Here is a 26,230-nt window from a genome sequence, read left to right as displayed (position 1 = left end):
CCTTCTGCTTATTCAGTAAAAATGTACATTTAGAACTAAAATGAGAGATTTGCAGAGGAATGCGCTGAGAGATTAATGCTATGTGGTAGAAAAGGAGACCATGAGAAACCAAATGAGAAAAGGGATGAGAAACTAAATGAGAAAAGGGAAGCTGTAGAAATGTAATAAAATTCCAGTAACTTATTGCGTAGGAATGGAGACATATAACTGCAATGAGGTTACATGCAGTAAATGGTACAGAATTCCTTCCTTGGTGCTATAGAATTGGAGATTTCCTGATAGATTTATGTGGCAGAAGCACACTGCACCTACAGATTACTTTCCTTGTGGGTGTCTTGAAGTCTATTCCTCGAAGTCATTTGAAATGTATCTATTTAGAAAGTTAGATTGTGTACCCACTAAATGAATAACCTCCTCCTTGGCAGTACTTGCAACAAAATGAATATCGCTTTGAAAGTTTAGGATACATATCTGTCTCGGCTGACTGCAACTCACTCCCCCCCCCCCTTACATTTAAGGTATCGCTATCAAGGAATCTGCCAAGGTTGTCGATCAAGCACAGAGAAGGGTTATGAAAGGTGTGGATGACCTAGACTTCTTTATTGGGGATGAAGCAATAGAAAAACCAACATATGCAACAAAGGTATTTACAACTAGAACTTTTGCTACTTTTTAATAAAAAAGAAACCACACAACCAATTTACCCTGCCATAGAGATTTGCAGAGGTTGTTTTATAGAATGATAATGCATAAAGTACCATAAAACAGTGATAATGTTGCAACTCGCAAGTCTCTGGTTGGAATGAATAAAATATTTTGTGGTTATAAGATTGCAAGTTTATTTAATACATTTCTGTCCTGGTAGTGGAGCCAATATCTCAGAGCAATATTTTAGAGAATGAAGAAGCTTGTGTTATCCTCAGGAATGTACAGTGGTACCTCGGGTTAAGTACTTAATTCATTCCGGAGGTCCGTACTTAACCTGAAACAGTTCTTAACCTGAAGCACTACTTTAGCTAATGGGGCCTCCTGCTGCTGCCACGCCACCGGAGCACAATTTCTGTTCTCATCCTGAAGCAAAGTTCTTAACCTGAAGCACTATTTCTGGGTTAGCAGAGTCTGTAACCTGAAGCGTATGTAACCTGAAGCATATGTAACCCGAGGTACCACTGTAATTCTAAAGTTTGGAAGTCACGGCAGAGAAGGGCCATCACTTGGGTCACAGCCATCTCGCGGAAGAAATGGTCCCCTGGTCACATTCTGTGACTACACTGCCACATTTGTGTTCAAGTCACTAGAAAAAACTTAGCCAAATGTCATAACTCAGAACCAGCATGAAACATTACCAAACAAAATGGTATCTCCCACTTGGACTCTGCAATGCGCTCTATATGGGCCTACCTTTGACCACCCAGCTCTCTTTGAATTAAAAGAGGAACAAATGATCTTAATGTGAAAGATCTTTAGGCAGTGAAATAGCATAGATCAACATGAAGAAGGTGAGTTGTGTCACTAATTTTTTTGGTGGCGCTCTTCACCTAAATAGTTTTGTGCCTGCCCTCCTCATTCAAGGAATCCGGTGTTTTGTTTTTTCATTATAGTAAAAGTTATGTTGTATCTTAGTTACATCAACAGTGCATCCAGAAATTAAATAATTATCAGTGGAATTTGGCCTTTATGTTACATTGTGAGTTTCCCAGAGGTTGCTAATGGGGGTGAGTGAGATGTTAGATTAAATGGACCCTTACTTGGATCCAACAGGGCAGGTCTTATGATTTTATGTTAAGTTGTTATTCAGCTGAGCAACATAGCTGCGCAAAACATAGTTGGGATATAGAGTACTGTTGTTTTTATCTAGGATGTTTGAAAAGACTGAGATGTAGTCCTTAAATCCTATACACAAGAATAAGTATCTTGAACAATTTATATGCTGAGCAAATACCTTGCAGACTAGTTCTTTTTATCTTCATACAGAATTATATTTATGTAGCTCTAACATAATTTAAAATACCTTTAAAAAACCTCTTTTAATTGCAACATTTTCAACAGTGGCCCATCCGTCATGGAATAGTTGAAGACTGGGATTTGATGGAGAGGTTTATGGAACAAGTAATCTTTAAATATTTAAGGGCAGAACCTGAAGATCATTATTTTCTATTGGTGAGTACAGTCTGTCTTCTATTTTTTAAGCGTTCACAACATCCTTTCAGCACACAGTGTAGAATAAATTTTAACTTGCAAGAGAGTTGAGGCAGAAGTAGCAGCTTGAACACATGCACGGTAGCAGTTACTGATTAAATGAGTTTTTCTTTTTGGAGTGTTAAAAGCCACAGAGCTTCTGAATTTTGGATGACTGCTTCAGTTTCTGTTTCTTTTAACTTGCACCAGCTCTCTCTAGAGCTGAATAATGGTGTCCTGGCAACTGCATTTTACATAAGTATTTCTCCAGTGATGCAACAGGGGTATATCTGGTGTTTGAGTAGAATTAAGACTGCTAAAACAGCTGCTGTTGCTTAGAGACAAGCATTAGTCAGTGACATTTGGTTTCTTCAACTTTTTTCTGCTGGGATTCTTAGAAAATAGGCCTTGAGTGGCCTCGAACTCATATGAGAACATTTTTGATTTTAACAATGGGCCCAGGATCTATATGGCCCTTATGTCATATTTCAGAATTGGATGCAAATTAGCTTGTTAAATTTCTGTATTTTTATATAAAATGGTAAATGGAAAAATGAACACACAGGTACATTATTATAACAGAAGTATTGTTACATTAAAGATACTTTGCTTAATGTAGTATAGTCAACTCTAAGTATAGGCATAAGTCCTAGGCATGAGACTTATTATCCAAAACAGCAAATGAGATGCTAAACCTGTATTTTGACTAGAAATGCCAGATTAATTTGTTCTTTGTGAATTCCGATATGAATTGGTCTAACTAACCTTTCCTTCCGGAATCAGAATGTAGATTGAAACACAGTTATTATTTGGATTTGTCATGCTTCTGAATTTGTGATATAGTTCATGCTCAAACACATTAAATGTGTATAGGAATGGGTATTTTAAGATAAAGGAAGTTCTTCTGTTGTTGTTTTTCTATAAGTACAACTGAACTGTAAAAAGCTGTGTTTCAACTGAGCTGACTGGATGATTTTGCTTTACAGACTGAACCCCCTCTAAATACTCCAGAAAACAGGGAATATACTGCAGAAATCATGTTTGAGTCCTTCAATGTTCCCGGGCTTTACATTGCTGTTCAGGTGAAACATCATTTAGTTTACAGTTGAGATAAATGTTTTAAGTAACGTTCCTTAAGAGGAGAATATGCAAGCTGTTGTGCAGAAATTGGGATTGGCACCGGATTTGGAATCTCTCATGTGGACTCTGACCCAAAAAGTAATTTCTGGTTTAATCCTGCTAAAGGACCAGAACAATTCACCTTGTTCTTGGGGCCAAACTGGATGCCACATTGCGATAACCATGTTTAGAATTAAGTCTGCTGCCAAATCTCTTTACTTTTTGCATGGTTGGATTGGTGTGGAAGCTGAATCTTACACCATCTGAACTATTCTGCCTCCTAGTTTTTTATGCTGTTTTTCTCCCACGAATGCTCTGGCAGACATTATTTACAGTCACAGAGAGTGGCTGCTTTTTAAAAGTGATATTTGGTGGGGAAATATGAGCAGGTTGATTTCCCCACCAGCCAATTCTATGCTTTAAATCAATCCCCGCCTGTCCTGTTTGTCAGCTGGCACAAGGTTGTAAGCTGTTGCCATCATGTCTAATTGTGATCCCAATTGTATTGCAAAGAAATACATGAGCAAATAACAACATTCTGTAATTACTCCACAAAAGGAGTACAAAAAACCGTGTTCACGCACTAGAAGATATGATTATGAACAGAATGTCTTAACCCTTTGAAGATACATCTCTCTGTTTCTGTTGGCTCTTCGAATTAGGACACTACACTTTTTTTAAAAAAAAATAATTTTTATTAACCGACCAATCAAATCAAATCAAATCACATCACATAAATTCCGAATTACAAAGCCGAATTTTAAATTTTTGTTGGAGGTACCCATATTTCAAGTTCGAAGGGGATTCCAATCATCTTCTTGCTGCTGCATTAATGTCCACAAATCTGTCCAAATAATGTTCACAATTCTATTCAGTCCTATCTTGCTGTTTCCACATCTCCTCTTGTTATTTTCATATATTTTTCTTTTTTCTTTGTGATCTCTTCTGATAATCTCCTTAAGCAGGTAAACACAAATTGTAATCCTGTGTGAATTTTTCCGTTCGTCCAATAACCTTATCGAGATGGTTTCCATGTATCATCACTTCCATAAATAAAAGCACTCTTTCCATCATTAATCTTCGCAAATCTGTCGCCTTCTTTTGTCCTCTGAGGAGGTTCGTCCACTGTATGAAAACAAATGCATTCCTCCTCCCAGACATAAGTCTTTTGACAGAACTTGCCAAAATGGCAACGCTGTTTTTTACTGCGTCATCCCAAAGCTCTTGTTATTGTCGGCCATCTTCCAATGCGCCCCTAGTTGCCCCCTCGAATTAGGACACTACACTTGTGTGGATTTCCTGAACTTGCAATAAGGCTCTCTGTTAAAGCTAAGAGATATAAATAAATTTATAAACATCTATTCTAAGCCAAAAATGTCCCTTTGTGGACCTTAAAACAGAGGGTAATATTTAAAATTCATTAAGCAAAGTATTCATACCAGTGAAAATTCAATGTTAAACACATAAAGTTGTTCTGAAATTTTGTTTTGAAAAGCAGATTATGTATTTCATAAACATACATTGCCCCACATTTAATCTCTGAATAGCACTTTCCTCAGGTTTCTTTTAAAATACAACACAAAAGTCCATATGTGTATGTATAGCTGTTTAGATTTAGAGCAGCGTTGCCTTCTTTCAAAGGGGAGACAACAGCAAAATTGTCACAGGAAGAATAGTTCTGTGTCTCAGTTTGATCTATGGAATAAGATGCACTTTGCCTCTTAAGAGAAAAGTCAGATAATGATTCAGAGACTTCATTCAGATCTGCATATATAGTTTACTGTAAAAGCTAATCTTTTCAACCTACCATACTTCCAGAAAACAGCTGTCATCTTGTGTAGGCTTGTGAGGATGTGGATCCTTAACCTTTCTGTTTTGAGTGTCTACATTAGTGTTTTAGTTCCTCCTCATTATGTTCTGTTGAATGCACGGCTCTTTATTGCACTCCTTACTTTTATTGGTGATGCCTAAATTCTTCTGCAGAAGATCTGCAGCAATAATTTGACATTTCTTTGCAATAAACTGTTGAATTTAATATAATATTAGCTTAAAGAAAAGCTTTTCAGAAACACGATAATATTTTAGTACCCATAATAGATAAAGCCCACAGTAATTGATTGAGTATATGGGAAAATGGCTCCCTTGTCAGCTCCTGAGAAAGGGGTGCAATTTCTATGGGAAGCTCCTTTCAGAAGCCAGATCTTCTGCTGTTGCCTTCATGGTACAGAAAGGAGATGTGCTGCAGTGATTCCTATGTTACAAGGTAATGTGAGAAAGGGCCCTGAGTTTTTAGATTGTTTAAAACTAGTGTGGCTTCAGCTATATAGTACCAGTTAGGTAGTTCCTATATATATATCAATGCATATTGAGATTTCCCCAAAGCTTGAATTACAATAAATTTCCATTTTTCTGGTTAACTTTTGGGTGCTGCTGCAATTATAGAAAGTAAAGTCTACCAATTTTTAATACCATTTTTAGGGTTTTTATTTCCAGTTCCTTTGTTCTGTTTTCTTACTTCTTGTTTTCTTCTGCTGCATGGTGCAATGTAACTATGTTAAATGGTTTTTGCCTGATGTGGCAATCTTTGCTTGAAGACTAGGCCTTTAGGCTGGTTATGAGATACTAAATCTCAAATTCTTTCCTTGGATAAGGCCGTCCTTGCCTTAGCTGCATCTTGGACATCAAGACAAGTAGGAGAGCGAACACTGACTGGAACGGTTATAGACAGCGGGGATGGTGTCACTCACGTCATTCCTGTGGTAAGTACACATAAATATGGGTGTGGTTTGTGGAACAACACTGCTTCTAAAACTATCACTATTATGGGAAGGATAGTCTTGGCAGCTCTGTTCAGCATTTTCCCAGTGAACTAGGTGTTATATATCACACAAGATTGTGCTAAAATTAGCATTTAAGAACATATTCTTATTTTTATTTTGGAGACAGAAGTTAGAGAAAATCTGCTTTTTTTTTGCTTTAGGTTTATAATTGAACTTTGTAGCTTGATGAAAGTTTTTAATAATTAAATCTGCAATTCTCCCAGTATAATATATGAAGGTATCCTTCAGCTAAATCTGAAAATTTTGTGGGGTTCGTTGCTTTTAAGGAAGACATGGTGATCTCTTTGGAAGTGATGCTGCCACCCCCACATTAAACAAAAATCATGTGGGCAGAAACTAAGCTTCCTGCCCTTCATCCAGTGTAGATTTACTTCCCTTATTTTCTTCCTCCTCCTCCTCTGTCTTACAAGCTGATGAAAGAGGAAGGCTATACTGTACCAGACTGATGATCCCCTTATATATCTCTGTCTACCATTATCTGTTTACACTATGTTAAAGACACACACCGTGTGTGTGTGTGTGTGTGTGTGTGTGTGAGAGAGAGAGAGAGAGAGAGAGAGATCTTCAGAATTATTTTAAGTTTGGATCCTTTAGTTGCAGTAGTGATAAATAGCTACCAAATTTCCCCTCTTTTTCCACAAAAATAGAAGAGCTTTAATACTTCCAGGATTCATTTCATTAGGAATCAGAGTGGAGAGATTGCTTTGTGTTGTTGTAGATGATGCTTTAATTAAGTGCTGGTATAAGTTATGGCATGTAGAAAATCCACCATTATCTGTTCTGTAAAGGGAAATATCCATGCAACAGAAAGTGCGCGATTTGAGATGATAGTAGAGAGATGGAAACATGGGACTTGCTTGCGATATGTCCTATTCAAGTGTTTACAAATATGTCTCTAAAGTTTGTATTTGGGATTCAGTTCATTGAAGGATTTTATTATTATTATTATTTACTTTCAGGCTGAAGGTTATGTGATTGGCAGCTGTATCAAACATATTCCAATTGCAGGACGAGATATAACTTACTTTATTCAACAATTGCTAAGAGAACGAGAAGTAGGAATCCCTCCTGAACAATCATTGGAAACTGCTAAAGCGGTGAAGGTAATGTATATTTTAAAAAGCAAATAGATACTTAACGATTGGCTCAGTAAGACTCAAAAACTGACACAGCATATATATGTTCTTTGCCACTACTGGTATTAACTTTAACAATTCAGATCAGGTGACTTATATATTGGAAATCAAGATGCTATCTTGGTGGTAACAAATTGCCAGTAATCTAGTTAATTCTCTGGGCTAGGAGGGTATTCTAATACTAAAAAGTACTTAGTTTTGCATAATGAAAAGTCATAATTACTTTTCTTGAGACTTTTCATGATTTTTTTTTTTTAGCAGCTCTATTATTACTGACGGATTTTAAATTCTAAAGTGTATGATGGTATGGTATGTAACCATGGCAATAGTACATTTGAGCATGCATTTTCCGGAGTTAGCATCTCCCAACTAAAAAACTCCCACCTAAGATAGTTTAGGCTGTCAGGTCTCAAGAATTTTTGCCTAGTGGTGCATAGAATTGTGTCTAGCGCTGAGTGCTAATTATCTTAAATGTATGCAGTTAATACTAACTGAACAATTCTCTGGTGTTTTCATTTGTTTTTGTTTTTTTAAAGGAAGTTTCATTCCTGTTCCATTTAAACTGATCAAATATAAAACCTTAGTAGATTTTTGAGGATTTCTTTTGTAACTGTCTGCATCTGATTTCCAGGAACGCTTTAGTTATGTCTGCCCTGATTTAGTAAAAGAATTTAACAAGTATGACGCAGATGGTACCAAGTGGATCAAACAATATACTGGAATCAATGCAATCTCAAAGAAAGAATTTACCATTGATGTTGGCTATGAGAGATTCTTGGGGCCAGAGATCTTCTTTCATCCTGAGGTAAACTGGTGCAGATCTTCATAATGCACACAGAAATATACTTTTAGTTTTATCTTCTCAGAAGTAAATACTGTTGTGCTTGAATGAGTCTTGTTCCCTTGTAAGTGTGACTTATGATTGCAGCTTTCATTCCATAATGTAGGGCAGGTAGTGACTTTCAAAGTTGGAATTAAAAGCCAGCGTACTTCCACCCCCCTTTTAAAATAACCTTAGAACCCAATTTCTTGGTGCCGAGTTAATTACGTTGGCTTTAATGTTCAACTGAATCTTTTTTTAACTTTTGAGGATTGTGAAGCTTTAAGGCATTTCCCTCAGCTTCTTAAATGATACTCAGCTGAAGAAGAATCTGAGGGTGGAGGTGGGAGGGGAGATCTAGCTGTTATCACTAAAAGCCACACAACATGCTTTGTATAATAGTTTCTCTCTTCCCACTTCAAATTTGAAACCACCAATCTGGCTTCTGTGGTGAGCTGAGGGAACAGGAATAAATATTTCTTCCAGCTGATTCCCATTTTTTCATGCTGAATAAAACTTTTTGATTCAGTGCTTAGCATCTGAGATGTGTAGGCGGTCTCCAAAGTGTTCAGTACAATGCAACAGCAGGGAGAATGGAAAGGGTAAAGGGACTGGAAGGCTTACATTTTCCTGAATTCCTGTTCTTCAGTATCTATATATGGTTGTACTTGGTTTTTTACCCTTTCATTTTTTTTTATTAGTTTCAAATGATCTTTATTATTATAACCCAGGACCTTTGAGAATAAGTGGTACTTTACAGAGGCACATAAGCAGGCAGAAGCTGCCTCAAATTTACAGTGTAAAATAGCCATTGGGGAAGACTGTAGAGGCTGGTGAGGGAGAGACGAGAACAAAGATTATTTTTCAGAGTAAATACTGAGTCTATTTTTTGAATTAGAATTTACCTTCAATTAAACTAGTGCTTCTTTTTCCATAGTGTTTCTCACATTGTTGTGTCTTAGTTTTTTCCATCTTGCTAAATTCATCTCATCTAGCTTCCTTAATGCTTTCTTTAGAAATCTGCAATAATCTACACTTGCCTCTAATATGTTAAAGAGAAGGCTGATGCTTCAGTATTATGTATGGAAAACGAAACCTGTTTGTATTTGTTTTTTTAAATGCTGCATTAAGCAATAAAATTACTTGTAACCTAATCAGTTCTTTGCTGAAACATACTTCTGTTTTTAGTTTGCTAATCCAGACTTCACACAGCCTATCTCAGAAGTAGTAGACGAGGTAATTCAGAACTGTCCCATTGATGTTAGACGTCCACTATATAAGGTTAGTAAAGCTAAATAATGTTTGTGTGTATGTGTAAGAAAGAGAGAGAGAGGTTTTTTCAGAATATATCTCTGCCTACTTGCTAAAGAGATCTCAATTCTTCCGTTGGAAGCACAATAATGGGCTATGTTACAAGTGTAAAAAGCTGCCGTATACAGTCTGACAAGTGACCCCCCTAGCTTAGGGTCTACACTGACTGGTAGTGGCTTTCCAGGGTTTGGGGCAGGGTGGTCCAAATTTTCATACCAAGTGGGCCTTGGGACACGGTTGGTGCTGTGGTCTAAACTACTGAGCCTCTTGGGCTTGCCGATCAAAAGGTCGTGGTTCGAATCCCCATGACGGGGTAAGCTCCTGTTGCTTGGTCCCTGCTCCTGCCAACCTAGCAGTTCGAAAGCACATCAGTGCAAGTAGATAAATAGGTACTGCTGCAGCGGGAAGGTAAACGGCGTTTCTGTGCGCTCTGGTTTGCATCACAGTGTTCTTCTGCTCCAGAAGCAGTTTAGCCATGCTGGCCAGATGACCTGGAAAGCTCTCTGTGGACAAACACCAGCTCCCTTGGCCTGAAAGTGAGATGAGCGGTGCAACCCCATAGTTGCCTTTGACTGGACTTAACCGTCCAGTGGTCCTTTACTTTACCTTTTACCTTACCAAGTGGGCCACAATAATACTTAGACATGGAACCCCCAGGCTGCACACTGCCATGTCACACAGGGGTTGGGGAACAAGGCTAAAAGTTGGTGCCCCCTCCCCAGTCCTCATGCTTCCTTTCCAAAGCTTTACCAGAAGGTGCCAAGGACTGAACTTAGACCCCTTTGTGTGCTAAGCATGTGCACATTTATCCGTGATTAGCCCTTCACTAATGTGCATTCAAGTGGATATTGTAAATAATGTAATTCACAGAATGAAATATATTGTTAAACTATAACTAGAAACAAAATGTGAAAGGGTTAGGTTGTATCCCCTGCTGCTGTTCCACTATTATAAGCAAACTTCTGCTTGTGCAACAGAACTTCTCCTTCCCCTCTTACTCTCTGGTTGGAAGACCCTCTGGAGGAGGTTTTGAGGGGGAGAAGAGTGGAATGAATTTTGGCATGATCATTTAGGAACGTTTGTTGTGTTGCATAGCTTTTAAAATTGGGATGACTCAGAACAAACTTATTAAACAAGTTATTTAATAAATTTCTAGATGAAAGTGCACTTTAAGTATCTAAACATCTGTAGTAATTTGTAATCTAGCCTTTCTTTCATGGGGTGCTCAGCTTAACACTGATTGTAAAGCCATAAAATTCTCAGGCTATCTGTAAAATTCCTATTTGTGAAATAATTTGTCTCAATCTCTTAAACTGAGCATGTATGGCTCAAGCATGGCCCTGTTCCTTGCTGTGACTGTTTTGTAGTCATTACAGCTGCCTTCACTCCTTATTTTCAGAAACTGATTCCTAACATCCAGTGTTGTTAAGTAATACAACTTTTGTGTGTACAATTTAGAATATTGTCCTCTCTGGAGGCTCCACAATGTTCAGGGACTTTGGTCGCCGTTTACAACGAGACTTGAAAAGAACTGTTGATGCCAGACTGAAACTCAGTGAGGAACTGAGTGGTGGCAGACTGAAGGTTTGTTTCTTTAGTTAAGACGTTTCACTTGTATGTGTAGTTCGTTGTGCTAGTTTACGTCACATCTCTAAATGGAATCCAATAAGAAAGCCATTAAATTGTGTCATCCTCATTTTGAACTGTATCAATCTCCTCATCTTTAATTACCATATATACTCGAGTATAAGCCAACTTTTTCAGCACATTTTTATGCTGAAAAAGCCCCCCTTGGCTTATACTTGAGTGAAGCGCGCGGTGGCGGGGGAGGGACGAGCGGCCCGAAAGGCCCGAAAGCAGCCCTTTCGGGCTGCTTGTTCTTCTTCCGCTGCTGCCGCCACCACCAGGTTTGTGGTGTGGTGAACCTGCTTATACTCGAGTCAATAAGTATTTCCAGTTTTTTGTGCTAAAATTAGGTGCCTCGGCTTATACAGTGGTACCTCGGGTTACATACGCTTCAGGTTACAGACTCGGCTAACCCAGAAATAGTACCTCGGGTTAAGAACTTTGCTTCAGGGTGAGAACAGAAATCGTGTGGTGCTGGCAGCAGCGGGAGGCCCCATTAGCTAAAGTGGTGCTTCAGCTTAAGAACAGTTTCAGGTTAAGAACAGACCTCCGGAACGAATTAAGTACTTAACCTGAGGTGCCACTGTATTTGGGTCGGCTTATACTCTAGTATATACGGTACTTTCCACATTTGTGAAGGTTTCATTTTGATGGCTACAGGCACTTATCCTGTCCGTGATCTAGAAAACTAGTAGTGGTTTTGGAGATGCAGCTGTTGCCACTTTTGTGGAGAGTGGATACTCCTGTTTCAATGTTTATTGCAGCAGATGGATAACAAATAGAATTTGCCACTTTCCTCAGAAAAATAATAAAAAGCATTTATTTCAAGTCTGCTGGCAACATGAGGCTTATTAAATTATAGAACTGCTTTCAGTACTGTGTATTGTTTTTGGTTGGTGAATAAGTGCTTATATTGGAAACTACCTTTTGTTACATAAGAAGAGCCTGCAAGATCAGGCCCGCGGCCCAACTGGTTCAGCATCCTGTTCTCACAGTGGCCAACCAGCCTGAAAGCAGGATCTGAGTGCTTTACTGGCCTGACCACTTCAACTTTACTGTCCTGTACTTTCCCTCTGGCACAACAGATTGGAAATGGCAAGAGGCATGTTATAGTGGCTTCTGTGAGAGAAGGGAGAAATATATTGAGGTGTTTTTTATGACTTTAGTACCTGGGGAATAAGTGATTTCTAGATTCTGCCTGTTTTCAACCATGTAAACCCACAAGAAGTATCTTGTGGCATTTTTGGGAGAAAGGGAAAAGTTCACACTTGTAATATAGAGAACGTTAATGGCTGGCAGTGATTTCCCAGGGTTTCAGGTAGAGGTTTTTCTTACACGTATGACCCAATCATTTTAGGTAAAAATATTGGGGCTGGGACATGGGACCTTCTGCATGCAAAGTCATGAGCTCTTCCACTGTGCTGAGAAAACATATATTTCTTGAAACCTATTCAGATTAGTGCATTTGAGAGAATTTGATTAAAAACAGTTTTGCCTGACAGTTAAATATTCTTAAAACTGGGGTTTTGCTACAGCCAGTGAAAAAAAAAGAAGTGTCTGTAATGGCATTTTATTTAAAACAGTACTCTGTACTGATTTTATTTTCTCTTGTAGCCCAAACCTATTGATGTACAAGTTATCACACACCATATGCAAAGATATGCTGTCTGGTTTGGAGGATCAATGTTGGCTTCCACGGTAAGTTGACAAAAGGAAAAAGAAATCTGAAGAGAACTTTTCTCACATATATTTTGACCTGTATTCACTGTCACTGTTTTCCACTTTATCCATGGTATATGTTTATAGGACAAGCCCAGTCATGGTGCTTTAAAAAGTGCTCCTATTTTTTTTTTGGGGGGGGGGATACTGCCTGGAACCTTTTATAAATAGACTTTCCAAAATATTGGTAACTTATGAGGAGCTTCCTTGAAAAATGTAAATGCATGGGGGAAGAACTTTTCACACTGTCTATTGTTTATCTGTTCCTAATTTTTTTCAGAAACATCTTTTTAAGGCAGTGTTGTCTTGTATTACATAAGCTATAATACAGGCACGAAACTGAGACAGGTTCTTTAATAACAAGTTTTAATATATCACAAGTTTAACCTAAAAGTGACAAAAATATATTTTTAGTGAAAATATTCCCTTTTATCTTCTTTTTCCCCCAGCCTGAGTTCTACCAAGTATGCCACACCAAAAAAGATTATGAAGAAATTGGTCCTAGCATCTGTCGTCACAACCCAGTTTTTGGAGTTATGTCTTAAATCCGACCTGCCATGAGTTGGATCTAGGGAGGCTGGGAGATGGAGGGTCTTTCTCAATACATGTTTGTCTGGATGGCCGGTATTAAGATAACAAAACATGACTTGAAAATAAGAAAAAAAAAGACCAAACACAATTAAACAGGAATATTTTAATAAGTGTCTCAACATGCAGATGTAGTGGGAAGCCAAAATGATTCCAAGTGTTTTTTTTCCTTTCGATTGAATATTTGATCCTGTGCGTAAACAAAACAAAAGAAGTGGGTTTTTGTTCTTTCTGTGCCCTGATATTTTGTATATTAATGGAATATCCAAGATTTGATGGGATTTGATGGTGTGTAGATAGTCAGCTCTATAATTCTTCAATTGTACTCTTACACGTGTACAATGAGAGAGCTTGTTTATATTTCATACTTTTTTATACGTTGAGAAAAATATCAGTGAATGAAAGAAATGTAATATTTGACAAGAGAAATACCAGTGACCAATTTGAGATGAATAAAAATAATAATAATGCCCACATGAAGCTTAATCATGTGAATCTCTAGTAACTTCAAATTATGACCAATCTTAAAACTTGGGTTCCACACACAATGCAACTTGGCAAGTGCTTTTGGAACTAAGGAGCTAGAATCTTGGATTAACCGATGCCTGCTAGTGCTTTCTGATTACTCGGTGCATTTTCATTCTATTTCTTGCTTTGGGGGCGGGGGGAAGTAAAGACAAGACTGTTGGACCAGTATTGCAGTTCTGTAGTGTCATTTCTAATTACAACCAAATATTCAAGTTATCAAAATAGGTGTATTCCACCATTCCAATAAAGACACAAAAATTCTTTTTAATGTTTGTCTGAGGCCTTTCAGTCTCATTGCTTGATCGTTTGAAGGTCTCTCTCTCTCTCTAGTTTGCCATGGCAGTTATTAAATAATTTTAAGGAGACAAAAATGGAACAGGTATTGTGACACAAATATGAAAGTGGTGCATGTGTCTGTGATTTTAGTTCAACAGCATACAGAAGTGCATATGCAATTTATAAAAATTTAGCTTTCATTAACATTTTCTCATTATGTTTTGGTAAATAATGCTGCTGTATTTTGGGGGTATTGTTGATTTGCTACTGCAGGATCCAGGGGGTGAATTATATGGCTTCTGTATATACTGTTATCTAACAAGGAGCTGGTATGACATGGCTGACTATACAAATATTTAGAGCAAAATACGTTGCCCTTTGTGGAGCTGCTGATCAGTGTATTGCCAATTTAGTTTTAGCCCCGCTCATTCACCTTTTGATCAACTTGAGGCCATGGGTCCTGAGTGAGGAGGGAGATTGAAAAATTGGAATGTTCCCAAAAAATTAAATTGGATTTTTAAAGAGTTTTGAAATTTCTGTTAGTGTGTGTTGGATCCAGGCTTCACAGAGCCTGATTTCTGCTGATGAGCCAGTCACTTCATGGCAGGTGGGGAAGGCAAATTTCATTAGTATAACTTTTCATTTGCAACACCTGTGTTCCCTGAAAAGGTGTTCTGCATAGACAGGAGACCTCCTGCAACAGCATGGGAGGTGGTTCTGGGAGTTGCAGAGGAAGGTGGAATATATGAAAATCACACATGCCCTTCCTGCAGTATGAGTCTCCATTGGATATATGGGCTGTGGTGTGAGAGAGAATCACCATAAATCAGGTGAAGGATACTTTGCACAAGCAGAGCTCCCTTCTCAGGTGATTTCCATTTGTCCCACTGCCACCTCATACAACATACTCCACACTGTTCAGAGGGCCCCAGACTCACTGGATAGGCTTTCCAAGAGCCACAGCGACTGCAGAGGGAAAGAAGTCCAGGGAGAAATGTGAAGTGCCTTCTGCTCAGGTAACTACCGAATATAATCTCTACTAAAGACAGGTGCAATGAACTACTTGAATAGCATTTCTGCATATGTTCTAGAAAGCTATTCCATTGGTTTGAACACTTTTATTGTATTTTCAAGTCTACAAACGAAGATGTGTGGATTTCTTCTACTGAAATGTAGTTTAATGAATAATGATGTAAGTATCCTATGTGTTACATACCAGTAGTAAAGGATGACAGTGGAATCAGCTTTGCAAAACAATAAGATAATTTTACCACTAATAAAATGTTGCATACAGATGCTCAATATAAGATTATTCATAATGCAAACTATTTAAACAACCAGGATATCAAATTGATTCCTCAGTAACGGTTGTTTCTTGCTTTCCCCAAGAAAGCTGTCAGCTAAGTGGAAACTCTGAACAATTTTTTAGGCAGAGTCCCTAAACTTCAGCATCTAAATTGTTAGCCGTTGGCCTTCATGCTTGTAGACCAGCACCTTGATCTCTTCTGTCGTTTTGTGTATAAAAAATACTCAACCTTAATGTATTTTATGTGAATTTGTCATATTTGCATGCCCCCTGGGGCAGGAACACTTTTAAAAAATCATGGCAATGATCTGAAAACTTAATAAGGTACAACTAGAAAGGAAAGTTCTGCCATGGCATGGCTGTACTGTACTGAATCTTTGCTAATAAGTTGTTCCTTAAGGGTGATATCTAAGTCATATTCAGACTCATTGAAATCAGTGGGCTTAAGTTATTTTGTGTATGACTAATGTTGACTATCACCCAACATTATACTAGTTTTCTGTTAATCCTGCAGGGTTTTTTTTTTTTTTTTAAAAAAAAAACACCACAAGAAGTGGAATTATTAACTACAGACTTTTGTTATGAAAGGGTATTGACCCACAAGAAAAACATCAGTCAAGGACTGTTGTCTCTGGCTGGGTGAAGTCAAGTTCAAAAGCATGTGGAGTTTGCAGCATTGCACAGTTGCTTTGTAGTATTTATTTTTGCCCCACCCCATCTCTGTGTATGTACCAACCCTTCTCTTGCTCATGCTCTGAGTCACCCCCTTTCTCAACACTGCGTTAAATTAGGCTGAGAGTAGTAGGTTCCTAACCAGGAGCTAAACTGTCAATGGCTATATTGCCTAGTTAGAAGCCCATGGGAAGCTTGAATATTTCCATTGAAAACAAAACAAAAAACTGATTTCCCAGTCCAGTGCCTTAATCAAATATTAATATTGTGCAGTATTCAGTTATCAAAAATGTGTGTACCTAAATTATGAAGGTCAATTGTTTTAATACATTTGATCATTTGGGCTCTGACTATCTCACAACTGTAGTGGATATGGAAGCAGAGTTTCAGGTGCTAGGTAATTGCTAGGAATTGGTATAGGAGAACAAATGTGATGGTCCGCGTGCCTGTTGTGGTGCAAGAGAACCCCAAGCTTAAGTGATACAGTGATTTAACCAAATCCTTGTATGGGAAACTCGTCATTTTCCTATACTAGGAAGGGAAGGAATCGTGTAGGTTTACACATGATTCGAAAGAGATTGTTGTGTATGTATAAAAAGGCATCTAATTTTTATTAAATAATATATTATTATTTAATTACCTGCCCTTCATGCTAAGGTCCCAGGGTAGGGATTACAACATTCAAACTCAATAGTAAAAACAAATTACAATCACAAGAATAAAGTGGGTCCTAAATATATACATCTAAAGTGTCAAAAGTCAAGGTGAAGAGATGCATCTTCATTGGAAGCTGTATAATGAAGGTGTTTGATGCAACACAGGTGCACAACTTAGGGGCTACCACAGAGAATGCCCTAGGCTGCGTTGTGTGAGTTGTCTCTGTATACACACCATTGCTTAAGCTTTTGTACTTGCCAGTTTGAGATACAAAGAGGTAGCTTGAAAATGTGTGTGTGAGAAAGCGCACATTCTATATGCTTCCTTAATATTTATATATGACATAATCTCAAACATTCAGGTCTTGTGGTTATCTGGGACATATCTGCATTCTTATGGACAAGTCCTAACAGTGTGTGGCTGTCAGTGGCAACTTCAGCAAAACTGTTAGTGCAACTTCAGTCTTCCCTGCTTAAGAAAGTGAATAACACATCATACAATTGTCATAAAGCATCATATGATGATGACAGTAGGTGGGGTTATAGAATACGGCAGATAAGATCAGCACAGGCTGCCCGTACAATCAAAGGTATATATTGTTATTAAAGGGTTTTATTATGCTGAAAGGAATAGCCCTTATGAAGATCTGTCTCTGTTTAGTTGCACTTGTGTATTCCAAATAAATGCAGACAAGATTTGGATCCTACTGACCAAGCCTGTCACTTAAAGCTTAACTGGTTGTGTGTTGCAGAGGGTAGCTGATACTTTATTAATCGGCTTTTGTTTCCTGAGGCAAATCAAATTCCATTGGTTTTTGCTTATATAGAGTTTTTCTATAATACTGACATGTCCTATTAGTAAGGTCTGTGAAGAACAGTGATTACACCTGAACCAAGTTTCTGTGCTAGAACATCAAAGTCTGCCGAAAATACCTAATCCAAAACTATTCTTTGTTTCCTTAACTCTGTTAATTAAATTAGTGGGCATAAAGATCTGCCATATCACAATGGTACAAATATGCTGCTGTGTAATAAAATCTTGCTGCTCTCTGCTACAGGTAATCTTAACATTCATTTTGTTGTTAATTTAATGGCTGTTTGAGCAGTGAACAAAAACTCACATGTGACCAAATCAAACACTGTAAAAAGCACCTATGATACAGTAATTAACAGTACATTAGAAACTTGATGTGGCTCAATAGACTTCTTTGAATGTCCTTAGCCACTGTCAGTGTTTCCAAGGATACTAGATAATCACAGGTGTTAGAAAAACATTGTTTCAAGTCCCTACTGCTTCCGCTGAAAGTTTTAATTACCTAGTGGTATTTTAACAATCTCTATTTTCTTCTCCTCTCTACTTTAGGAATACTGACTTTTCCATTGTCTATAAAGAAAAAGGTTATGTTCATACTAGAACATTGCACACTGCTATCTTATCTGTACATATTTTGTAATATCTGCTGTGACTTTACATCCCAGCTGAAACTAGAAAATCTTGTCTGCAATTTTTAACCTCCTTCTAGCCTGAGGCCCGGTAAATGCAAAACTCTTGGCAATCTCAGTGAAGTTGTCTGTGCTTGTAGGTGAGATTGATTCATCATGTTTCTCCTGAACATCCATATCTTCAGATCTATTAAATACCACTCCTTATGTCAATAATGAGACCATCTGATTGTGTGATGCCACTTTTGGCTGACATTTTAGCTGGTATCAAAAAAAGAAAATTGATAAGTCTTCCGTGTCTAAAAGGGCTTGGCATTCAAAGAAGGATACTGAAATGATGCTTCAATAATAAGCCTGAAATATTTTACAAACTATTGGCATTCACATTCTGTTATACATCTTGTAGCCCCTACCAGAGGTACTGTGTGGTAGCTTAAGGGTTTGGTTTTTCTCAACATGGATTTCATAGTAGTAGGTGTACATGCCCTGTCTCCCACCTCATTCTGTATATCTGGGGTGGGGAATCTCCAGATGCTGGACACCAACTCCCATCAGCCGCTGCCATCATGGCCAATGGTCAAAGAAGATGGGAGTTGTCATCCAGCAACATCTAGAGGCCCAACAGGTACTCTGTCCTTGCAATGCATGGTTGGAGTAGAATGCTAAGACACTTGCCTCCGCACTGCATGTACGGTCTACAGGCTGGCTCAATGCGAGAACCCTCTCTTGACTTTCAACTCCATTTTCTCTTTTTCAGTTGCATTTCTCTAAAGCTATCAAACTAACTTGTTTAATGTCTTGTGCAAAGCTCTCTTCTAATTTTTGGAAGGAATATCTAAGCCTATACTTACCTGTATGACACTATAAAAAGTACAATGTAAGGTGTGGGAATCCAAGCCAGTAAGACCTGAGGTTTGTGTGTAGCCTTGTTTTGTCTGCTAAAACACTTAGGAAATAATGATCTGGCTATGTCACTGGTGCATCTTCTGCAGGACAGGTTTCAAATACTTGTTATTCGTACCCTTGGATGTGTAAAGTGGCTTATCGTGGATTACCTTGTTCATTAAAAGAGCACTCCTTTCCTATCCTGGTTTAAAACATTTTTGTTGAGAGCCATTTTTCAAGGAATTGCATGCTTGCAATAAGCAGAGGCAAAACTAGGTGGATTTTTCATCACTTCAGTATTACGCGGCACTCCATGAGCACATACTCTAGCCCTACTCTATCCATTATCCCCTCCCCTCTATCCATTTTTGGCTCCTCTCCATTTCCCCCTTTCCAGTGACACAAATTGGAACTGACCACTACAGACAGCTCTCCCTACCGCCAGCTCTCTGTTCATTTCTGGTCTCCACCACTACATGTCCTCCTCCTCTCCTTCCAGCCCCATTCCTGGGCTCACCACATGGCAGACCCATTTTCTTCTCTTTCCCCCCTCCTTACACAGTGGCATGTAGTGAAGAAGTGGTAGCAGTTATCAAAGGGCTGGTCTGGAGAGCAAGAATGGGCCTGCAGCATTCAAAGGGTCACATAGTGGTCCCTGGACTGCATGCTCCCACTACTGTTTAACATAGACAGTACAATATTCATCATCATCTTACGTATTTGTATGCCACCTTTCCACTAGTTAAAACCATGCTCAAGGGAGCTTACAACATGAAATGATTTACATAATTACAAAAGTTGTCAAACAAATAAAGCACATCTGAAAGTACACAACAAAATTGAAAAACTTCCACATACATTTTGAACCATAAAAGGATCTAGAAATAAAGATACAAATAATTAAATAACAAACCTCCCCACAACAAAACCCCCAGTCCAGGAGTCTGTTCAGCAGCCTCAGCTTTTATGGCTGGAGTCAGTCAGGGGCCTGCCCTCACAAGTCAGGTGGAAAAAGGCCTGCAAAGTTGGGAGCAGGCCTTCCAGGACTCACAGCCAAACTTGTCTCAAACCTGTACATCTGGGGTGAGGATTTGGCCACTTAAAAAAACCTATTGGGTGCAGGTTTGTATCAGTTTTCCTAAGCCTCTGCTTCTGCAATCATATTAACTTACAATCTGAAAATTCCTGGATGTAGTTAAAATGCTAACCGTCCAAAAATCACTTCAACATTATCGTGCTTCACAGCGAGGGCTTTGATCTGTCCTCAGTTATGCACATAACTCCAACCCTACCAAATATTCATTATTCATACCCCATTTCCAGTTACACCCTTAACCTGGGAGTAAGCCCTATTCAACACAGGCCCTATTCAAGCATGGAGTGAGAAAATGGGGATGAGCCAGCTCCGTCCCATCATTCTTCACAAGTTGGGAGGGATAACTTATGAAACTGGGAGCCTTTTCTACTTGTGTAAGCTCCCCACGTGATTTAGGGTTCTAAGATGTATGGGGAACCTAAATGAACAGAGTGGGCTTCTCATGATAGACAGTCCTTATTGCCGTCATGAGTAATTCCAACTAATTGGGTACCACATTACCCAAATATGGTAAGAAATTTACTTCCAGGGCAAACATGCCCAGGATTGCATTTAGTGTGTGTTAACATCATTTCCTATTTTACATTTTCAATGTCCTTTGGCCTTTATTTTATTAAGTCTTTAATTACTGTCTTGTGTAAGATGTTTCATTGCAGATTGCCTTGGTGCCTCCTCTGAGGTAGACATTTGTTTACTTAGATGAAATGGACATAAGCCTTTCCACACAAGTGTTGAAGAGCCTGCCAAGAAATGTGTAAGAGGTTTACAAGCATTATAGCCCTATGTGGATTACCATCATGCAGAAGTGACAAAACAGTATAGGTATGAATTGAGGGATAGATCTCCGCACCATAGCTACAGCACCAGTAACTAGGAGAGGAGGAATGGCAGCTAAAAACTAGCACAAAGCTCGTCTTCGTTGTTTGCATTGCTGAACTTCCCCATAATTATCACTAAATAAGATGGCCAGTTGTATTCACCCACGGTGATCAAGATTAGTCAATGGCCTTATTCCCAAGTGGGCTTGTGTCTTGTGAGAATGCCCACCTTTTATCTGCTAATAAGCAGTCTGTGGCTTTGGTAGTTTTAAGGTCCTCTTTTGTGGAAAGTGGCAGAGAGGCACTCTGTTCTGTAAATTTAGTACTGAGCAAGTCTTTGGATGTTGCTGTGAATTTCTGCCTGAACCTTGAAATATCCTTGTCTCCCCCACCTCCTAAAGTCAGTCTAGAAGAGCTAATTTTATTCTCATAAGTCTAAGAATAATGATGAACACCTCAAATCAAACCCCAGTATCATGTCAAGGGAAATGGTAAATAGGTTTTAACAGAAACCACTTAAAAATAGCAAAAGCATGTCCTGGAATAGTAATTAGTACTGCACAGGAAGGAGTTATGAATATATAGGCATAAGCTTTCCTTCACACACAGTTTAAGATAACGACACCTGCTATGTTATAGGACAGAAATTAACTTAATTATGATTGCCTTGTTCAGATTATTATTTATGCCCATCAACAGTTTAGGAAAGTGATTTCTAAGTTGATATTTTTCATATATATAATGTTTCACCAGCTATTCATTACACCACTGGAAATACAAATGTATCCTGGTCCAGATCTGTCAATTTTCTTACGGTATTTGCAAAAGTAATTGTACTCGGAGATGTTAAAAGACTCCCTCCATCTCAGCTTTCATTTCAGCAAGACCAGTGCTGCAATATCAGCAGCAAGATACCTTGTGTTGTCTACCTAGGAGGGAACATGATCCTCTGGTGGCTACAGTCCATCCTACAAGGATAGAGCTGGAATGCAGTTCTGAAGGTCTTCTGTTCTCTCTCCTTGACCTTTGGGGTGCCCAATGTGGGGAAGGTTTTAATGAAAAAATACCCTTTTTAAAACCAATGAAGTCAAATATCCAAGAGGGGAAGAAAGGGGAGAAGGAACAAGAAGGAAATTATATATGTGATGCATCCGATGAAATGGACTCTTAGTTCATAAAAGCAACATGCCATAATAAAATTTGTTACATCTTTAAGGCATGACATGACTCTTCATTGTTATTGCTACCCATTGAATTCTCACATCTCCTGAAAACTCATGGAAAATCCTAAGAGGTCAGTGGCTCTACTGTAAGGAGTACAGTCCTTAGGTTTCCCTTAGAAGAGAAAATGCCAGTTAAACCAGATTAAGCCTATAGTGAAGGAATGTTCTAAATTTATCTTATGCAGAAAGCAAAACCTTCCTACAAAGAGCAAAATTTCAGTAGATGGAATGCAAGTTCCTGTTGAAATACTTGAAATACTCTGAAATACTTGAGTATTCTCAATCCTATTTATAGTAAGGTGAAAACACTCTTCCAGGCACTTACCAAATCAGTAACTGAAAAAGATAGATGACACAATTAAAATATACCAGGATAGATAGGCACCAGAATAGAGAAAGTGGCTGGAATGATGTCACATTAAATTATGATTAAGGATGGAAATTAACCAAGTTAGACAAAATGGCATAATTTTAAATTTGAAATAAATCCATCAGTTCAAGTTGATACTTAATTATAAGATTTACATATCACCCAATATCAAATGTTCTCTGGCCCATTTTGTAAGTTAAAAAATTAAGGACAAAAAATATTTTTAAACACCTTAAAAACGCAAAATCTAAAACACAATAAAACGGGCATAATAAAGCCAAAGTAAAAACCAGTGCAAGGGGCTCAAAACAAATTCTATCTGTTGTCAAAAAGGCAAGCTTTAGAAACTCTCCCTTTGTTCATTGTAAGTGTTGTAACTTAATGGCTAGTCTCTTCTTGCTGCTTGGAACCACATCACAGAAACTGCCTTTCAATATTGGCTGAAATAAGCCTGGGTTTAGCTCTGTTTCACTAAAAAGATTGTGTGATATATGAAAATGCCTTCCTGCATAGCAGTGAAATGCTCTTCATGCTTACTCAGAATTGGGGCCTTCTGCATTCAGTGACAGTTTACAAGTACATGTGCACAGGATTGCTGCTTTGGAAAGTTTTCATCACCCTTCTAAATTTGGAGAGAATCCTGCAGGACAGGCTTGGGAAACACAGGCCCTTCAAATGTTTACGACAGCTCCCATCAGCTGAAGCCAACACACAATAATCTTTACAATAACCCTGCACATAAGGCTACACACACATTTCAGAGAGAAGGGTGAGATTGAGAGAGAGCATATTGGGTTTACATAAAGCCTGTGTCTAAACTGAAATTTAAACTGGGATTTCTAAGGCACATAGGAAGGTTCAGTGCTATTAGCCATTTATTTATATAGGCTGCAATCCTAACTGCAGTAATCTGGCAGCAAGCCCCATAGAATTCACAGGTCTTACTTCTGAGTAGACATAGTCTTGCACTGTTGTTTATTAAACCTGTATTCCGCTCAAAGGTTCCTAGGGCTGTACAAGCACCAGAAAGCCCCAAAATAATAAACCAAATCTATAAATCCCCCCAACACACACATTAAAAAATCCTGCAGAATCTCTCTCTTACATCACCCAAATCCATAAACTGCTGAAAATAAACCCATCTTAACCAGATAGATGGTAAAAGGGATAGCTGGATCTCTACAACAATGGTGAAGGTCTTGTTTTGCATTGCCACACCACAAGCTATGGATGTTGATGGAACAGTAGAGCCTTTCCCATGGAATTTAAGGCATAGGAGAGCATGTAATAGGGGAGGTGATCCTTCAGGTGGAGCTGTATTGAACTATGTAGACTGAAGTCAGCACTTTGAATTGGGCCTGGAAGCAAATAAGAAGACTTAAGGGATAGATATTGCATGATCCCATTTCAAACTGCCTGTCAGGAACCTGGCTGCCACATTCTGCACCAGCTGCAGCTTCTGGGTCATATTGAAGGTCACAGTGGCAATAGTTAAATCAATAGGTCACCAGAACATGTAACGCAAAGTGATCTTGGTCCAGGGAGGGCCCTAGTTGGCTAATCAGCCAGAGCTGGGCATAGGTGTCTGTTGCCACTGAGGTCACCTCACCTGTGGCTTAAGCAACAGTGGTGGCTCCAAGGACACCCCCAAGTTACAAACACACTCCTTTAGGGGAAACACAACTCCATCCAGAACAGGACATCTTCCCCACTCCTGGGCTTTGGAACAACTCGCAAACAGTGGGGGGAATTCAGTGTTCCACCGTTCTGATCGATCAACACAAGCATTTCTACTTACCAGACAGAATGATCTGCTTCTCCTCCCTCATGTATTGTTCTCCTGATTCTCCAGAGCAGATTTGGGAGAGGTGTGTGGGGTGCATGTGGGGAGGAGTGGGGTGAAGCCCTATTGTGCTAATGGGAGTTCTTGATTCCAATAGCATGCTGGGTTAGTTGACTCTGACCCCACATTTCTGCTGCATCAGTTTTCAGCTTTGGTTGATTGATGCACTGCTGTCTCCAGGCATTAGCAAAAATATCCACAATGCCACTCCTGATGACATGTTCCAAATCTCCAGCTGACAGCTCTCAGTGGCTTCACATATGTATTGAAGAGTAACAGGGGCAGAGTGGCACCCTGTGGGACCCCACAGCACAAGTGTCAGAGGAAAGAACAAAAACCTCCCAGTGCTACTCTTTGGCAGAACCATTGTAATATAGTAGCCCCAACCCAAAGAACTGACACCATGATCGATGGCACTGAAGGCCACAGAAAGATGAAGGAGAACCAGCAGGGTTGTGTTCCATCTCCCAAGAAAGGTCACCCATCAGGGTGTCCCAGACCATTTTAGTACCAAATCCAGACCCAAAGCCAGACTGAAGTGGGTCTAGATCAGTGGTTCTCAACCTTTTTTTTTGGCCATGCCCCACCTAAGCATCTCTAAAATCCTGATCCCACCCCCCACATAAAATTTTTAATATTCAAAAAGTGAACTATTCATGTGGAGGAAGTCTAAAAGGTCATTAACTGTTAATAACTCATTCTCGAATTGCCCCCCTTAAAAATAAAATTGCTCCCCTATGAGGCGTGTGCCCCATGTTGGGAACCACGGGTCTAGATAATCAGTTTCAACTCAATGTGTTTAGAGTTGGCTGGTCACCACAAGCTTCAATCAACCCACCTCACCCCAAGAAGGAGACATTTACAACCAGACAGTAGTTATCTAGTACCTTAAGGCCCTGGGACAACCATGTGAGAAGGGGTCTCACCACTGCCACCTTCAGGAGTTGGGAGTCTCCCCTCTCTTAGCTGCAAATGACCTAGAGAGAACTAGACACTGCTACTTCAAGTGCTTATCTACCCCTATCCACCATAACACAGTAAGCTGTCAGATCTAATTTATATTAACAGAATGCTTTGCCACTTTGTCACAAGGAATCCATAGCTAGGTTACAAACCCATGGAACCAGACACTTAGAGTACATGGTCCCTTGGAGCTGAGTCCCACTGTGTGCAATGGGGCTCACTCCTAGATAGATTGGCAAGAAGCTGTAGCCTTAGGCCAAATTCTCAGGCCTAGTTTAGTTCTATTTAGTTCTGATATTTATTTATATCCTGCCTGTCTTCCATTAAGGGACCCAATATATTAAAACTATATATATCTGCACTGTCCTCTACTGCCCATTTCACATAGTTAAGGAATGCCCTCCAGGTCTCCAGAGATACTTGTGGGGAGGACACAAGTGACAGAAATGGAAAGGAGTGGATGGGAAACTTGCCTTCCTTGAACTGATCCCAAAATCCAAGCCAAAGTGTTTAAAGCTCTAGCATTTCTTTTGTTTGCCTTGGGATATTTCTTAGGAATTTCTCTATTCTTCTTATTCAAGTTGTTCTTATTTGTTTTGTGTGGCAAGATAAAACTACCTGTCAGCATCAGTGAATTAGAACAGCCTCTGCTTTTCTGTTTCTTTTGGCTTGAATGGCCTTTTCATTTAACAAAGGAGGAATCGGTTTTGCACACACTTTATAATCAAGCACTGCCTAGATTGTTGTGTTTTCTTTCGAAGAAAGATAGCATTGGCCCTTGAAGCAAATTTGCACCCCACCAAATTTTAGCGAA

The 26,230-nt window shown here is 39.0% G+C and overlaps 1 protein-coding gene and 1 long non-coding RNA gene across 2 annotated transcripts in view; one reads left to right on the top strand and one right to left on the bottom strand.

The window, feature by feature from the left end:
- ACTR3 (actin related protein 3) overlaps positions 1-14,133 on the top strand; it is a 34,945-nt gene extending 20,812 nt beyond the window's left edge. Inside the window, exons 3-12 of the mRNA XM_081008573.1 lie at positions 519-643; positions 2,050-2,160; positions 3,165-3,260; positions 5,949-6,056; positions 7,097-7,240; positions 7,905-8,078; positions 9,282-9,374; positions 10,863-10,988; positions 12,645-12,728; positions 13,199-14,133. Coding sequence (XP_080864699.1) covers positions 519-643; positions 2,050-2,160; positions 3,165-3,260; positions 5,949-6,056; positions 7,097-7,240; positions 7,905-8,078; positions 9,282-9,374; positions 10,863-10,988; positions 12,645-12,728; positions 13,199-13,294 — 1,157 coding nt within the window. The 3' untranslated portion in view covers positions 13,295-14,133. The remainder of the gene's footprint in view (positions 1-518; positions 644-2,049; positions 2,161-3,164; positions 3,261-5,948; positions 6,057-7,096; positions 7,241-7,904; positions 8,079-9,281; positions 9,375-10,862; positions 10,989-12,644; positions 12,729-13,198) is intronic.
- Positions 13,927-23,224, bottom strand: LOC308479635. Its single transcript, XR_013987766.1, has 2 exons — positions 19,835-23,224; positions 13,927-19,059 (listed from the first exon to the last, which is right to left on the bottom strand). It is a non-coding gene; the product is annotated as an uncharacterized lncRNA (long non-coding RNA).
- Positions 23,225-26,230: the final 3,006 nt, after the last annotated feature.

Source organism: Podarcis pityusensis, assembly GCF_964106645.2.
Source record: "Podarcis pityusensis genome assembly, chromosome: 1".
Classification (NCBI taxonomy): Eukaryota; Metazoa; Chordata; class Lepidosauria; order Squamata; family Lacertidae; genus Podarcis; species Podarcis pityusensis.
Note: the sequence above shows the minus strand (reverse complement) of the source record. Positions and strands in the feature narration are given on the sequence as shown.